This window comes from Penicillium cinerascens, assembly GCF_028974065.1.
Source record: "Penicillium cinerascens strain IBT 15544 chromosome Unknown scaffold_4_segment0_segment0, whole genome shotgun sequence".
NCBI classification, from domain to species: domain Eukaryota; kingdom Fungi; phylum Ascomycota; class Eurotiomycetes; order Eurotiales; family Aspergillaceae; genus Penicillium; species Penicillium cinerascens.
Window position 1 is genome coordinate 2,704,247 of NW_026695297.1, and position 17,216 is coordinate 2,721,462.

Genomic DNA, 17,216 nt, shown 5'->3' on the forward strand with positions numbered 1-17,216 from the left:
CTTTGCGGTCCCCCGTGCGGTCCCCCGCAAATTCATAATTATGCCAAGACCTTCCTTTTCTGGCCGTATAAACCGATTATTCAGCTGCGTTTTTTACTGTTATTAAACACTGTTTTGGTATATACGCGAATACTAATAATAAATCAGGTCTACCAATTAACAAAATAGGTGAAATCACCTCGTATTTATTTTCTTGAAGCTTCGTATTAAGTTAATTACTAATGAAGTTTGAATTTCGGATCGTTGTGGTAAGTATTTTAGAATATACTTGTGAGAATGCGAAGATATATATTTTATGGTAGGAGGACACATACGTTTACAAGTGTCGTGTCTACTACTATCCCCACTATATTTCTGACGGCCGTCAGAATTAAGGCTATCTACGGCATAGAAACTGGTGATATCCCTACTAGTTTTTCTGACGGCCGTTAGAAGCTACGGCCTAGAAACTGTTGATACTCCTACTAGATTTCTGACGGCTGTCAGAAAAGAAACTAGTCAGTGCGGATTGGGTTGCTTGTGGGTTCTAATAAGTTCTGACGGTCTTTGCGGTCCTTATGCGGTCCTTATGCGGTCTTTGCGGTCTCCTGGCGGTCCTTGCGGTCTTAGACCGCAGGGATCATAGCGGGGTAGGTTTTATCAGCCAATCACGGTCTATAATTTAGTTCGTTCTATCTCAAATTATTTACCTATCACTTTCTTCAGTATTGGTACCCCCTATTATTTCTTTGTCTAGATAAAAAGAGAATTGTATGTCTTTCCTATAACTCTCAAACCCTACTACCTACCTTTTCTTTCATATTATTTATCAATATGTCACAGAGCCACGCATCCCAATTCTCCGATAACTATCCCTCATCCATCTTTGAAGATAACCCTGTGGATGCACTCTCCTTCCTTACATCTGATGGGCCGTTTAACCTAGACGGACACGAAACACCAACCTCTACTCCAAGTGTGACTTTCACACGGCCAGTAGTACCTATCCTGATTCCAGAAACCCTTGAGCGTGTTGGGCCATGTGGCGGGAAGAAGTATATCCTTTGGACAGAGATGTTTAACGAAGATTTTGTCGCCTGGTGGTTAAAAACTGAGTACGGAAGTGCAACAAAACGAAATATCTTTGAGGGTAAACGACAGGCAGGCTCTTGGGAGCACTTCCACCAGGTTGCTACGATCTCTGATGGATCCCCTAAGGTGATGTGTAAGCAGTGTGATCATATCCTTGCTCATCCTGCCGACCGGCACCGGGGAACGTCTACTATGAATAGGCATTTCTTACAGGCCGCTACCTGTCAAAAGCGAAAGACTAAAACACATGATATCAGAAAGATGATCTCGAATGGGGTATGAATATTATCTATATAGCTCATTTTATACTAACTAAGATGATTATTTCTAGGCAAACCTTCCGTCTCGCAAAAAGGTCTTTTCACCAGGAGCTTGGATGGATAGGTTAACTACCTTTATTGTTGCTTTACGCCTACCATTTCAGCTCGTTGAGCACCCTGAATTTCGCGCCCTTATCGAAATAGCTTCGTCTGCCCCAACTATCCCTGAAATTCCTGGTGCTAGGACTATCCGTCGGCATCTTCAGGAGACAGTCAGGGAACGTCAGGATTCTCTACTGCAAACATTCCCAGAGGGCGCCAAGCTTTCTATAGCATTAGATTGCTGGACCTCCCCTTTTCGCCAGGCTTTTATGGCAGTCACAGGCTACTTTATTGACCTTGAGTGGAACTACCGTGAGATCTTACTCGGCTTTGAACCTCTACGTGGCTCCCATACAGGCGCTTATCTAAGTAGTGTACTACTTGAGTTACTTGAGAAGCACCAAATTACCAACCGCGTGCTTACGATCACTACTGATAATGCATCGAATAACGATACATTACTGACTACTCTCGAAGAGGCAGTTTCGTCTCTTGAGCTGCCTAGTCATATACCGATTATTCGTATACCATGTATTGCACATGTTATACAGCTCAGTCTCAAGGAGCTCCTTGGTCAGATGGATGCGAACCCATTGAATGATAGGGAAGAGATGGAATGGGCCGATCAGAGATATAGCGCCCGGCAAGAGAACAGACAGATTGTGCAAACCCTGAATAAAGTATATTACCTCCCTCTTTCCACTATTATCTTTCTATCTAATACTAACTATTCATTCTCCTCTAGGTTCGGAAGATTGCAGTCTATATCAATAAAAGCCCCCAGCGCCGCGAGAGCTTTATCGGACTGCAGACAAAAGAACCGAAACTTATGCCAATCCAAGATGTCCGAACACGCTGGAATTCCACATTTCTTATGCTTCGGCGCGCACGTCGGCTACAGACTACATTTGATGGATTTTGTGCACAGTTCAATCTGACGGATATGAAGATGGATAAAGATGAATGGCGACAGGTTGACTATCTACTGTCAATTACCTATCCCTTCTTTAAATTCACTTCATCTTTATCAGCTACAACTGATGTGACTATCCATAATGTGTTTGGGGATCTACAATGCCTTATTTACCCACGTTGACAAGGCAAAGGCGCAGCTAGCACGAAAGAAAGTCGGGTGGAAGAAGGTAATGAAGCTGGCGCTAGAGCATGGGCGCGATAAGCTTACGGAATATTACGGCAGGACTGATGATATTCCAAATGATCTCTATGCAATTGGAACTATCTTAGGTCCCCGCAATAAGCTTGAATTCTTCTTAACACCAGAATGGGAGACACACTGGGCACCGCGGTATAAGCAGTCCCTTGAGACTTATGTCCAGCCTTACCAGCAGCGTCATATAGAGGCACAGTCAATATCAACTATCCAGTCAATGAGCAACGATATTTCTGACATTGATATCCTTCTGAGACCTACTAAATCTCTCCAGTCAAGACCGACGACCACTTCAGATGAACTCACAAGGTATCTTGGAAGTAGTAAGTTTAATATCTCTCCCTCCTATATGATTACTTTTATTAATCTAATACTTTTCTAGGTACTGTCCAATCAACACCACTAGTATTCTGGAAGGCTCATGAGGCAGAGTATCCTATCCTCGCAAGCCTTGCCCGAGATATCCTTACAACTCCAGCTAGTGGCTCTGGGGTAGAGAGGCTTTTCAACTCTGCTCGCGATATATGCCACTATCGCCGGGGATCGTTAAGACCACAGACTATTCAAGATCTAATGATGTTTATGTGTACAACAAGATTTGATATCCAGTCGGAGCAGCTTGCGCTAGTGGATGAGTTTCTCTCCACCCAAGAGAGGCATACAAAGAAGGAGCAGGATGATGCTGAGCAAGAGACTAAGGAGTATGATCCTATCAGCGATGATGAGGAAGATCCTATAATAGACGCTTCCGTTGAAGTATCTATTGAGCGACCTAGTTTACGCGCGCTAGGGAAAAGAAGGGCTGTTGATGATCAGCTTACTGAGCCAGATGATGATGAGATCCCTTTACCTGATTTTGATATCCAGAGGCGTTCATCAGGGCGGATTCCAAAGAGATTGAGATATGATGAGGATTTTGTATATAATTAGTAGAGACAAAGGGTCATTAGAGGTTAAAATCTTGTTTATTACATAAATCATAAATCATCTACACAAGTGATTTCTGCAAAAATCCTCTTCAATTTTTTCAGTAGGCATCAGCTATGACTATTCCTTATAAAGAATGAAAGTAAAATACTGAAAAATACCTACAGATTCTACATAAAATATGCATATCACGGGGTTTTCTATGTTTGTCCTGTTTACAGGACCGCAGGACCGCACCGGACCGCATTGGTGCGGTCCTTAAAAAGTTGGGACCGTGCCGGTCCTTGAAAAGTTAGGACCGGGCCCTGCATAGTGCGGTCCGGTCCGCGGTCTGGTCCGGTCCCTTGCGGTCCTTGCCGAGGTCTAGGTCTACCGTTCGTGGGGTACCAACACAGCCATCACTGTCCCCGGACAATGCAGAATCTAAGGTAGGAAACGGAACCACAGTTCATTATATATATATATATAAAATAAAGTGAGAAGCAGCAGCAATAATAATCCCCTTCTCCACTCCCTTAGCGCGCCGTGCGCATAAGTAGGTCCTAAGTAGAGATCCGTCTAGACCTTGACACAGCCCGCCCATGGGCCTAAGGAGGCCGCCCGTAGCCCGCCCGTCCAAGCCCGTCGGGCGGGCACGTACATACCAGGCCCGCCCATGGTGCCCGCATAGGGCGGCCCTGGGCGGGCCCGCTTTCGCCCATCTTGTGCACAATTGTCCCGATTAGGATGTATACTCTGATGATTCAGCTGAAAAATAACCTGTTATTAACACATGTTCCAGTTCTGTATTGTCTGACTAGAGATATTTACCTACTTCCTTAATGAAATAAAAGAAATTTAGGCTGTATTTAGAATTGACATTGGTGTATGAATATGAATACACCACAAATTTAAACCTATACGATTGTTATGGTGGGTGATTTGATGAAGTAGTGTAAATGCTTGACTTCATCCTGAATATATATATTCGTATAGCATACTCTTGGGCTGTCACATATAAGTGTCTGTTGCAACAAATTCTTTCAAGCTACTCTTAATTACGTGTCAAGGGCTAATAATGATTTAGATTAGACAAAGTAAGTTCACGCTTTTAATTCATTTCATATTCTAACCATGGCATAGAGGCCCGGCCCCTCTGGATGTTGGAATGAATCCTAGGGGGATGCCTTCCTGCCTAGTTTTCTAACATAAACGGGCCGGACCGGGCGGGACTAGGCATTGACATAGGTCGCCCATGGGCCTAGACCCAGGACCTGGGCCCGGGCCCATAGATGCCCATGGGCCTAAGGTCAGGACCTATGCCCGCCCATGGGCCGGGCCGGGTCGCCCACGGGTCGCCCGTGGACACCTAATTCTGCCTTATTTGGCCTAATTTGGCCTGATTTTTCGACATAATATGCTGACTAATTTCTGTTATTTACGTCTGTTTTAGTTAGAACAAGTAATATTACTAGTTTTTAACCTACCTACTAGGTAATTATAAGAAATAAATTTGTTTATATATATTTAATGGTCGATTTTATCGGTCGTATTAATATTTTAAACTAGTAAGGGTAAAGATAAAAAAGTGGTAGTAAAAATTATAGTTAGTGCTTAAAGATATATATTTATTATATGTGGTTGCACCACCACTTTTCTTAAGATTACCCTCACTAAAATTTTAATTTTAAAATCACTTAATTATCACTTTATTTTCTTATATCTATGGAGTAATATCTTAAATTATTTAATATTTCACTTAATAAATTAAAAATTCCCTCGTTCTATCTGATTTAATTAGCTTTTCAAAAATTAGTCAGTAATTTTACTCTTTGAATACCAAAAATTACTACATAAGATGCATTAATTATGCCTCTCTGTATCATGGGCATCTTGGCGGCCCATGGGCATGACCCATGGGCGGGCAGGGGTAGGTGGGCCCGCCTATGGGCCTAAAGGTCGGGACCTAGGACCTGCCTATGGGCGGGCCGGGCATGCCCATGACGGGCATGCCCATGGGCATGTCAATGTCTAGGCGGGACTAGGCAGCCCAGGGCACCGCCCAGGGCGGCCCGTTTATCTTACCCAATCATACCTCTTATATTCTAAAGCGGTGGATTCTTTTCTGATAGATCACTCTATTAACCACAACACTCTTGTAGATTGCCCCTTACGTAGTGTACTTTTAGTATTACGAAAAGAGAGCATAGTAAGTCTTCTGATTTCTTCCTCACCCTTAAGCTTTGGTACATAAGGCTACCAGCTCTGCTTCATTATGTCGCAGCAGTCAAATTATTACAGCTCGTCTGTATATGAGGACAGTACAGCTTTACTTACTCCTATTCCTACATTGACAGACACGCTTTCGACTTCATTTGCCGACTCAGATAGTCTAGCACCATTTACATCCGAGCACTTTTTAAGCCAAGCATCCCTTACATCTGCGCTCGATCTCGATTTCTCTCAACTTCTCTCGGTTCCCCCAATCCTCACCCGCGTTAAACCTGATCGCCGATCCGAATTTGTCCTTTTCGATACTATGAGTAAAGAAGTCTTTGTTCACTAGTGGCTACAAACAACCTTTGGAAAGAGACCTGAAGGGAAAGGATTTGTCTGGGATCGAGCTGGACATTTATCTGAAGTATGGAAACACTTCGATCAGCTTGCTTCAACTTCCGATGGCCTTCCAAAAGTTAGATGCCAGCGATGTCATAAGATACTTGAGCATCCAGGGCATACCAAGCAAGGAACAAACTCTATGGGTCGGCATTGGAGAGGAGAAAAGTGTCGTCGGGCTGGAACACAGGCTCAACAACCTAATATTCGCCGGCTTTTACAAGACGAGGTAAGTAATACTCCACTAATAAAAGACTTTACTAATTATTTAATAGGCTAGTCATAACGGTCTAATAACCCAACCACCTAGCAAAGAAGAGTGGGAGGACGAACTCACAACCACAATCGCTATTCTCCGGCTTCCATTTCAGGTTGTTGAGCACCCACAATTCCGGAAGTTTATCCGGATATCTCACTCAGTTTCGACTCTACCAGAGTTCCCTATAGGCCGAACACTCCAGCGAAGGCTCCGTGCCCGTACAAAAGAGAAGCAACAACGAGTACTCGAAGCCTTACCACCAAACACGAAGATTTCAATTGCTCTTGACTACTGGACATCACTATATGGACAGGCATTTATGGCTGTCACTGGCTACTTTATTGACCTAGATTGGAACTATCACGAGATTCTTCTTGGTTTTGAGCCACTCCATGGAACACATTCTGGTGTTAACTTGAGCGCCGTGCTTCTAGGTTTACTTCAACAATATAGTATTGCCGATCGGATCCTGGCGATAACCACCGACAATGCATCTAACAACACTACTCTGGTTTCAAGTATCCAGGATTCAGTACAATCACTCGACCTTCAGGATGATACAACAATCATTCGAGTTCCATGTATCGCTCATGTGATCTAATTGAGCTTAAAGCAGCTCCTCGGCCAGATGAAAGCCAATCCAAGAAACGAAACTACTGAGAAGTGGTCAGAAGCTCGGTCGCAATCAGTTTCAAAGAACGCACGACAAAACAAACGGGAGATTGTGGACACTCTTAATAAGGTAGGGCCTTTCTTCTATCATAAGGGCTTTTTATTAACAATAATATAGGTTCGAAACCTCGCTATCTATATCAACGCAAGCCCACAGCGCCGTGAAGCATTTTCTAGTCTCCAGACTTCAACACCAAAGCTCGTTCCTATCCAAGATGTGAAGACTCGCTGGAATTCAACATTCCTCATGCTCCGTCGAGCTAAACGACTACAAGCTACATTCAATGAATTTTGCTCGCAGTTCTAGTTAAGAGACCTCACTCTTAGTGGAGATGAATAGCGGCAGATTGAATATCTTCTCTGGATCACTCAGCCATTTTTCAAGTTCACCACTGCCCTCTGCAAAAGCAAAGATACCACAATCCATATTGTCTTTGAGATCTATAACAACCTTTTCGAACACCTTGAAACATCAACCCGCCAGCTTCAAAGAAAGAAAGTTCCTTGGAAGCAAGGTATGCTCAAAGCACTTAGTGCTGCGAGAGATAAGCTTGCAGAGTACTATGCTAGAACAGACGAAGTTCATGGTGATCTCTTTGCGATTGGTACAATCCTTGCACTAGAGCATAAGCTTCAGTTCTTTAATAGTAAAGACTGGGAATCTGATGCTGCTGACATAGACTGGCGACAAAGATACCGTGAAAGCTTGCAAGATACCTTTGAGTCGTACAAGCGACGTCTTACGAACACACAGACATCATCCTAAGCTCAGTTATCTACGCAATCTACAGAGATAGATGAGCTCCAGGTTATGCTTAAAGGAGCAAAACATTGCCAGCGATTGAGCCAACGTGATGAGACTGCACAGTACCTTGAGAGTGGTAGGTCAAAACCTATACTATTAATTGATTATTTATTAACTCTTCTACTAGATACTATTGAGATTTCTCCACGGATGTTCTGGAAGGAAAATCAATACAAATATCCAATTCTTTCTGCAGCAGCGCGTGATATCCTCTCTATCCCTGCGACCAATGCAGGTGTAGAGCGACTCTTTAACTCTGCGCGTGATGTCTGTCACTACCGTCGGGGCTCACTGAACGACACGACTATCCAGGATCTAATGATGTCGATGTGCGCGTCAAAATTCGATATCGAGGAGAAGCAGCTTACATTAATAGATGAGTTTCTATCAGATGAGGAAAAAGAGCAGGCTCGTGAGGAAAGGGACACCCCATTACTTGAAGATCTGGATCCAATTAGTGACGACGAGGAGGATGATTTAGTTGTCTCCCAGGTACAGCCTATGACCCAGGAACTTTCAGAGCGTGCCGTAGGGAAAAGACGCCAGACTATAGCATCTAATATTGAGGATGAGGGTCGGAAAGCTACTCCATCTGATGATGAGGCTGAACATCCTTTGCCTAATACCCAGCGCGTTTCAGGGAGAAATCGGAAGCGTGTAAGACGTGAGGATGAAGATTTTGTTCATTATTAGTATATCATTAATACTTTAAATTGATCATATCGCGTTTACTAAAACCTATATTCTACTCCATGTTAATCTATACACCAAACAAAAACCAGGTGGTGTAAGCTAGATACCGAAAAATACAGAAGAAAACTGCATATTTAATGCATTTCCCAAGACTCTCTATGTTTGCACTGTTTGACCGCCCGCCGGGCAGGGGAAACCCGCCCAATCCCCGCCAATGGGCGGGCTCGGGCTCAGCCCATTTAGGGCGGCCCAGGGCTGTGTCAAGGTCTAATGGCACTTTTCAGTACTACACTAGTCACTAATCTCAGTTCTGACATAGCTATCCCGGCTATCCCAAAGAGGTCTACCGGCAAATCGGCCTTGTGGCTGACGGATCCGAGAATGATATTACAATTACAATTACAATTCGACGGGGGTGACCAGATGCCATTACAACTCCCCCAGCAAACCATTTTACCTTCTCCACATGCGAAGTACCTTGGCGTGTGGCTCGACAAACACCTCGATTTCACAACGCACCGCAGCAAGGTCATCGCCAAAGCCAATAGCAGTCTGGAGGCATTTAGGGGGGATTATAGGTTCCACGTGGGGTACATCGCTAATGGCGATGCGGAAGATCTACCAAGCGGTGGTCATACCGCAGCTCTTCTGAGGCCTAACCGCCTGGTACAGCCCAGCGAGTGGGAATGTTTCAGCCACAGAGCAGTCGAGAGCGATACGGAGTTTCACAAGAATCCAGAAACGCGCGGCGCTAATGGTCAGCGGCGCCTTCAAAAGCACCTCCGCGGCAGCCCTCGACACCGACTTATTCCTGACGCCAATCAACCTCTTAATGCACCAAGTCATCGAAGAAACTGCCATCCGAATCCAAACAGAGGCGCCCTGGGCCCGCCCCGGGGGCCTCAATGCCAAACGAAAGCCAAAGGAAATCCGACTGGGGGGAATGTCACCGCTCGAGGCGATGAAATGGAGAAAACAAGGCCCGTTAACGCCGCTGAAGAAGCGGGAAACGGCCCAGTGGGAGACCAAGAGGGCCTTTGTGCTAGCCCCATAGGAACAACGACTGCATTGTGTCATTGAGGACGCGGAGGCAGCTCGCAGCATCCACGACGAGATCGAATTCCAAGCCGCCCTCGCAGATGGGGCAATATGACGCGTATTCACCGACGGGAGTGGATACGCAGGATTGGTGGGTGCTGCGGCTATTGATTTGACAGGCGCGGTGCATCAGCGTCACCTTGGAACGGACCGACAGTCTGGCGTGTACGCGGCGGAGCTCTCAGGGATGGAGATGGCCCTGGAACCGCTCGCAATCCAGGCAGCCCAAACAGCCGAGGACAAAGTCAGAGAACTGGTGATCTTCTCTGATAGCCAGGCCGCAATTCAAGCGGTGCGAAACCCAAAGCGACCGTCCGGCCAATACGTGCTCGGACGCATTTATGACCACGTACGAGCCATCCGGTCGCGGCAAACACCCACAACGATCACCCTCCGGTGGATCCCAGCCCATGTGGATGTTACTGGTAATTGAGGCAGCAGATGAGCATGCAAAGACTGCTGCGTTGTGGGGGGCTGGGAGCACAATTGGAGGTGCGGGAGCGGATGCGGAGAAACATATAATCCGACTCGCCTCGGCCGCGAAACGGAATGTCTGCAAGTGCATCCGTGGTAGATGGGCAAAGCAGTGGGAGAGGGAGACAACAGCGCGGTCGACTAGGCAACTGGTCAAGGCGCAAAATGGAAGACACTGGAACTATATAGTGGGTTATTCAAGCCATACGCATCGATGCTCATTCAAATGAGGTCAATTCGTATTGGTTTGAGTCATTTCTTGTACAAAATCAAGGAAAGGGAATCAGATCGCTGTAGCTATAACCAGGGGTCTCAAACACCGAGACACATCCTGCTCCAGTGTCCGCTATACAACGATCTACGACGAACCATGCTAGACAAGATCGCTCGCACCGATCTTGGCAGCACAACTGAATACGATGCAATCGTATCTCACCCGCAAGCAGCCCGCTACGCTGCTGCAATGATGCACCAAACTGGTCTCCTGTGGGCCAGTTCCGACACGTTGAGCCGGAGCTAGACCCAGATGATGACCACGAACTGATCGGCCTTGCGGCCATGGAGTAGGTTGCGAAGACGCTGCGCATCCACCACCGAATACGAAAAGACCGGGCCTCCGAGAAAGGTCTGGATACTCACCATCCTACGATTTACTACGCCACCACTATTAATTGAGAACGGAGCAGACGGAATATGGGGGTTGGGGAGGTAGATGCGAGATACTGGGGAACGTGGATGCAGATGGAAGATACTGAGATTTGTGGGATTTGCGGGATTTGCGGGATTGAGGGCGTTGGATTCATCTATTTACATTCCTTACTGTACTGGCCCATCAGAGGCCAGCTTTCCTTTGTATGGGGTCTCGTTCTGCGGACACGGCGTTCAGGATACCAAGTTCTGCTTCGGTTTGGACGAAGCGCCTGAATAGCCTTGACGCAACTAGTTAGGCTCCATCAGGTTAATTGAACTTTGATTGATTGATTCATTGATGGTCCTGGCCCACTAGAAAGTCGCTCGGGTCGCAGTTAGTTTGCCGCCGTGCACCGACTACCGGCCCGTCGGCCCGACCTGAACCTGCAGGAATTCGGTAGCCTCCAGACAGCCACCGAGCGCTACGACTATAGCACACGGATGGCTCTTGGGTCCAGACCGAGTACACAACAAGAACCGAAGTAGACAGTGTGGCCTTGGATCGTCAAGTTGCCATCTCTCTGTCCGATCCAACATCGAGCTCCGGGGTCTCCAGGGTGGTAGCGGTTCCGGGTGGATTATACCCAATCCTCTAGCCTCTCCAGGCTCATATTCTTCAACGTCTTCGGGGGAACCGGACGACGATCCGACGTTGTCCCTTCGTCTCAAGGAACGTAGAAAGACTCTCCGTACGGGGTACATGCCATTTGACAGGCTTAACTAGCATCAGCGCAGTAAGCAGGCAGCACCACAGTTGTTCCTAGTTATTTAAGGCTTCTCTAAATTTTAAATATGCTTAGGGAAAGCAATCAAAAGACAATGGCGCATCTGCACTGAGCCATGCGTTGATGCTGAAAGGCTTATTATATTGATCTTTGCTTCACTGCGAATCTTGCGACGGGCACCTTCCATAACACCCAAGTTCAAATATCAAAGACATCCGTCGGATACCTAGACATAAACCTTTGCAGCATTGAAACTCGAATTTACGGAGGTTCCTCACTTTGAAACACCCGGCTTGTTTTCTGATGTGTCAAGCTCTCCTCTGCGTTGCGCCTCAAGGGCATCCGAATCTTGCGTTGGATCAAGTTTGTTCAAAACCTTGCTAGAATGCGCCTTTGGTTTCTCAGGTGCAGAAGCGGAAGCCGCGGGACCAGGGATCCCAGGCTGTCGAGAAGATTTGCCAGCATCGCCCCAGCTTTTCTTCGGATCATCCCGCTGCTTATCTGGGATAGCGGATGGCAGGGCTTCGGACATTTTGATTGTAGTATGTCGGAAAGGAAACAAGGTCGAGGTTTGACTTTTTTCTCCGTATGGAGCAAGCAGACTCGAAAGGTCGGTATGGTTATTCCAAATTGTGTTGACCTAGGGTTTCGCACACGCAACGGTACAGTGACCGGTATATATGCTAATTTATTTTAATCTGACGGTCTAATGACGTCAAGGTACATCCAGCCTTTTACAAGGTGCTTCATAATGACGCCTAGTGCAATCTACGACATATCTGCACAATCTATGACATACTTATTATGCCTAGGACATTTCCGGCAATTATATCTGTTGGAAATGGAGCCCTCATCCTAAGGCGCCAACATCGGTCGGCATCTCTCTGCCCCGATGGCTGCTGATTGGTCAGCCAGGCCCATGAGGCTATTGAATTGGGCGCCCGTATATGCAGGATTCTCATCTATATCACCTTCTTTGCTTGTTCCAGAGGATGTTCTTTCATGGACCACCGAGCAGCGGTGTAGGAGAACATGTTTGTATGTATTTCCCTTAGAAAACAGTTCTCAGGAATAGGATATAAATATCCCCCTGAGAACGAGCAGAAAATATTATCAAAATTTACCATCAATTACCGGTCCATCTTCTTTTCATCTGATCATCTACCCCTTTCTTTCTCAACATATTTTATTTAATATTACTAAATCTAGTAAATCCGTTTTTTTATTAGTATTATAGATATATACACCTACTTAAAATATAAATATCTCATTAAATACAAAAATTACCTTGATAAATAGGCTATTTACATATCCAAAACATAGAATTACAAATCACGTGACCTACGGTATATTAATATTTAAAAGTGTACATACCTTATAAATTCAGTTATATAAAAACTTATATAAAGTGAAATTCACTTCGTTAGTTAGAATAGCCTAGTGGTTATCCTTAGAGTTAAATTTTTAGTGGTATAAGTTCGATTCTCTTAGCGATCTTTCTTTTTATTAGTAAAATTACCACCATAAAACATCACTTTTTTTGCATAAGCTATGTTTGCAATGTTTGTAGCCCACTTAGGCCCATTGGGCCCCCAATGGGCTATCTATTCCGGCCCATAGCCCATCGATGGGCCCAAGAACCAGGCTCAAGGCCCAACCCATGGGCCCAGTGGGCTTTGGCGCAGTCTAGTCATGGGGCATGGGAAAAAGACGCATGAAGTCATCCACTCCTAAAGAGACAAAATGCTACTTCAGACCGAGCATGATGAGTTACCAATAATGAACGAGCAGCAATTGCTGTGCCGTAAGTATAGTAGTCAGCCATCTTCGTACGGATTCCGTTTAGAGTAAGAGGTCAACGTGGTGGCCCCGCTTCCAACTTGTAATTGATGACTTTCCTTAACGACACTAGATTAAACCTTTTTTTTGTCACTTGTGATGCTATCTCCTCCCCCGATGGATGCCTGTTTGTGGAATGAATCGAGCGGGGCCAGGCGGAACCATAGCAAGGGAAAAAGCTTGGTAGTCGGTAGCCGTCAACGCCACCAAGACAGGCCCCACTGCGACGCTAAAGTGATTGGCCATCTACAAAGGTAGGCGAGGGCTCCAGTACCGACGGATCTGAAACTTGTTATCATCCCTAATATAAGGTTCTACTATACAGTACCATTGACATAACGCGCCTCTCAGAAGCCACTCATTCCTACTCGTCCTTTCTATGTACACGTCGCCCAGTTATCTCTCAGGCATTCGCGCCTCGGGTGCCACCACCTCTCACGAAGAATTAGCTAGGCCGGGCAAAACCTACCAAGGCCAGTTGGAACAAGTAATGATGTTCCTGTCTTTGTAGGTTTTATGATCCGAGGTAACGAAATCTTCTTTACCTGCTTTCTTCCGATCCCACTACTCAACTCGATAGAAAATTGAATTAAATTGATCCAGCAAGGACACTATATGCGTAGGTATTAAACCTACTATGGTATGAATTCTTGTTTTTCTGCCTCACTTCACCACCACCTAGAAGACCTTGCGGGTATTTCGTTCGCATCTCGCCACTTTCCCGTCCAATTTCCTCTCCTTGAGCAGGACCCAAGACCGGACTGCCCGTTTACAGGTATCTGGAACAACACGAAACTGGCCAACTTTCAGTGGTAAGTCAGAAGCAATTCCGGAAGAGTATTCTAAGACCCTCCTCAAGCGTCCACAATCCTCAATATTTTAGCACATAGAACAAATTCTCATTTGTTGACCAGAACCAACAGAAGCCGGATTGATCCTATCTCTTCTCTCATATCGCAAAATTATATCACGCTTGCTATAAGTCTTCCATTTCTCGCCGCCAGGAATAGGATTGTCCGGCGAGACAATTGGGCTACGCAAGAGCCCGGGGTAGTTTTGGTCTCTTGTATTGTTTCCTAGTCGGGTGTGGGATTCTATTGATTATAATCCAGAGGGCATTGAAGCAGAGACGCGAACAGTGAGCACAATGGGAGGTGACGGAGATCAGAGATGATAAATCGCGTTGATTGAACCCCAGTGCAAATGCCTATACTTATTCGCGTTTCATACCGCCTCTTGCCATTTGAAATGCCATTGCCGACCCATTGTACGTTTGTGACCTTCGTGTTCAAAGATATTCCCTTCTCTGCCTCTCGCTACGAGTGCCATTAGGCAGTAACTTGCTCTTTCAAAAAGCCTATAGGCACTAACATGGCGGTCAGATACCCATCGGGAGGAAGATCTAGATTCTTTCATTAGGCACGCGTTGGGCGGGAGCTAAGATCATTACGATGACTAAATTACTCCCGCTCCTCCGATCTTAATTCCTGTTCTCCGCCTGCGCCTAGGAGCTTTGGGGGTTGCTATGAACATTAACAGCCCCGATAGCATAGAAATCGGCTAATCAAAGCTTCGAAACAGGAAGCGAGTGCTCCGGGTACGTACGTATGATATGTTCGAGTAAAGGCTTCTGCGGAAAAGGGGACGTAATCATGACGTTACAACTAGCCGTATTGTGGGAACTATTCTGTAACTTTGGGTCACTTTGTGGTCACTCGGTTAATCGATTAGGTGACGCAAGTGTAAGACAGACATTGGTCGCCTTTGGTACGAAGCTGTGTACCGCACAAGGAACCCAAAAACCATAGCGAAAACCGAATGGAAACCGGATTTCTTAATCAGCACGCTTGCTTGCTCGGTTTTTACTTTGATATACCTTCCTTTAAGTCTCTTTCATTGACTGCTTCTCAATTCTCTTCTTTTTAATCCAAGTAATCTGGCTGCCCCCGCCTCATCATCAAGGAAAGTCCATCCCGTCAGGCTTAACTGAGTAAGTTCACCCAATCGACGCTACAACGCAAGAGTATTCGCGATTTGGTTTAGCGTAAAACGACCGAAGCATCTGATCTTGAATCCTAGTTGACATCAATCAAAACATCAATCAAGTGGTCATTGAGGAAAACTGGGTCGGCTGTCCTGCTGTCGACCAGGCAGCATCACAGGTTACTCTAAAGTCCAAACGCAGCCTTTTTATCTGGGATTTACATTATCCTACTCCCGCGTTTACCATCCCATCTTCTGGTGGCCTAGCAGTTATGGTACCTCGTCAATTGAACCCTACCACAGAAGTCTCCCACTCATCGGGTATCTGGCGTAAAAGGGTCCGCAAGGCTTGCGATCGATGCCGACTCAAAAAGACCAAGGTACACGCTCTGTGAATGTTAGACCTTGTGCTTTTAATCCTGTTGACCTTCTTCTTAGTGCGACGGCACCAAACCTTGCTCGCGTTGTCAAATAGACAATTCTATCTGCCTCTCAGGTGAGGGAAGAAGTGTCCCTAATAAAGTACATCCGAAGGGGTGAGTTTCTACTTAGTCTTTTTGCATATTCCATAATCGCAATACTCACGACCGATAGGTACGTGGAAATTCTCGAGCGGCAACAAGTCTGGCTTGTCCGAGGACTTCGCCAGCTGTATCGACATACTATCGAAAGCGGGGTTTGGCCTGGCGATCCGTTGGAGCTCGAGACAGACGGGCACCCACTCACTTACGATTTGCTCGCACGATTAGGAGACTTAGATCAGACTAAGGGCTTTTGCTTTGAGGAAGATACTCAGTCCCTGTGCAGACGTGATCCTGATGACGCCCGCGACAGCTCATCCTCCTCGCTGGACTCTTCTGTTCACCAACATAAGCCGATGGCTTCCCTAGCCGGCGAACCTATGAGCGCCGGATCGGAGGACGATATCAAACCTCAGCCAGGTAATGATGGCATGGTTTTCGCGCCGCTTTCAGTTAAGGGCGCTGTTAAATCACCCACGTCGCTAGACGTACGTCAACAGACCGGCGAACCTATGAGCGCCGGATCAGAAGATAATATCAAACCTCAGCCGGGTAACGATGGCTTGGCTTTCACGCCACTTTCAGTTAAAGGCGCTGTCAGGTCGCCCATGTCGCTAGACGTACGTCCACACCGGCAGCAACAAGGGGTCGGTGCCGACATGGACGCACTATTTCATCAGAGTGACCTTCTCATCGCGGCCGACCAAACTTCTTTCATGCTTGATGGTCTCGTTACAGCCGCATCTAGCTCTGAAACCCCTATACCGCTCATAAGTGCGCCGCCGGCCCCCCTACCCGAACCAGTGATAGACCCGGAGTCCGCCCTGAATTTTGATCTAGCCAGTTTTGGACTACCATCTGGAATTTGGAAGACGTACGCATTTTGAAATTGATGCGCGTACTTGCATTTCACGAGCCGTGCTCTGTTATCTAGTAATGTTAGAGGCTTTCATCCGCTTACTCCGCATCCCAGCAAAACTCTGAAATTGTAGCCTTAGCTGAGCGTTAGCGAGGCTATTAGGGGTTGTCGGAACGAACAGCCTATGGAGACCGGATTATTGGATAATCCGACGTAATTATTTCTTATGTAATCAGAAACCCCCATAAATTGCCAGATTCAGGGGTATAGCAATACAGAGTTCTTTTTACCGCTGATGGGCCCTTATATTACGTACTCCGACAGTTAATAAGGAGATTATGTAATGCATGGGATGTCAATACTGGAAGTTGACTGTATATATATCGCCATCACCAAAGTAATTGTCGAAAGTGGTAGTATATAAAAGAAGAGAGATAAATAAATGCTTAAGGGTCCCTATGCAGCAGGGCTG

The 17,216-nt window shown here is 46.1% G+C and overlaps 5 protein-coding genes across 5 annotated transcripts; 4 read left to right on the top strand and 1 right to left on the bottom strand.

Moving 5' to 3' along the window:
* Window positions 1-813: 813 nt before the first annotated feature.
* N7498_008977 (uncharacterized protein) lies at window positions 814-3,534 on the top strand (the record flags this gene model as incomplete). Its single annotated transcript, XM_058456039.1, has 5 exons — window positions 814-1,347; window positions 1,403-2,113; window positions 2,179-2,475; window positions 2,534-2,927; window positions 2,987-3,534. 5 exons carry the CDS (start codon window positions 814-816, stop codon window positions 3,532-3,534), a joined length of 2,484 nt encoding a protein of 827 aa, XP_058306027.1.
* Window positions 3,535-5,785: 2,251 nt separating this feature from the next.
* On the top strand, window positions 5,786-6,390 carry N7498_008978 (uncharacterized protein; the record flags this gene model as incomplete). The annotated part of the gene is made up of 3 exons (XM_058456040.1): window positions 5,786-5,900; window positions 6,055-6,355; window positions 6,381-6,390. 3 exons carry the CDS (start codon window positions 5,786-5,788, stop codon window positions 6,388-6,390), a joined length of 426 nt encoding a protein of 141 aa, XP_058306028.1.
* Window positions 6,391-8,978: 2,588 nt separating this feature from the next.
* N7498_008979 (ribonuclease H family protein) lies at window positions 8,979-10,086 on the top strand (the record flags this gene model as incomplete). Its single annotated transcript, XM_058456041.1, has 3 exons — window positions 8,979-9,145; window positions 9,228-9,572; window positions 9,729-10,086. The coding sequence occupies 3 exons, from the start codon at window positions 8,979-8,981 to the stop codon at window positions 10,084-10,086; spliced, it is 870 nt and encodes a 289-aa protein (XP_058306029.1).
* Window positions 10,087-11,816: 1,730 nt separating this feature from the next.
* On the bottom strand, window positions 11,817-12,074 carry N7498_008980 (uncharacterized protein; the record flags this gene model as incomplete). The annotated part of the gene is made up of 1 exon (XM_058456042.1): window positions 11,817-12,074. One exon carries the CDS (start codon window positions 12,072-12,074, stop codon window positions 11,817-11,819), a length of 258 nt encoding a protein of 85 aa, XP_058306030.1.
* A 3,562-nt stretch (window positions 12,075-15,636) lies between these two features.
* N7498_008981 (Zn(II)2Cys6 transcription factor domain-containing protein) lies at window positions 15,637-16,772 on the top strand (the record flags this gene model as incomplete). The annotated part of the gene is made up of 3 exons (XM_058456043.1): window positions 15,637-15,744; window positions 15,803-15,900; window positions 15,959-16,772. The coding sequence occupies 3 exons, from the start codon at window positions 15,637-15,639 to the stop codon at window positions 16,770-16,772; spliced, it is 1,020 nt and encodes a 339-aa protein (XP_058306031.1).
* Between the last annotated feature and the right edge of the window lie 444 nt (window positions 16,773-17,216).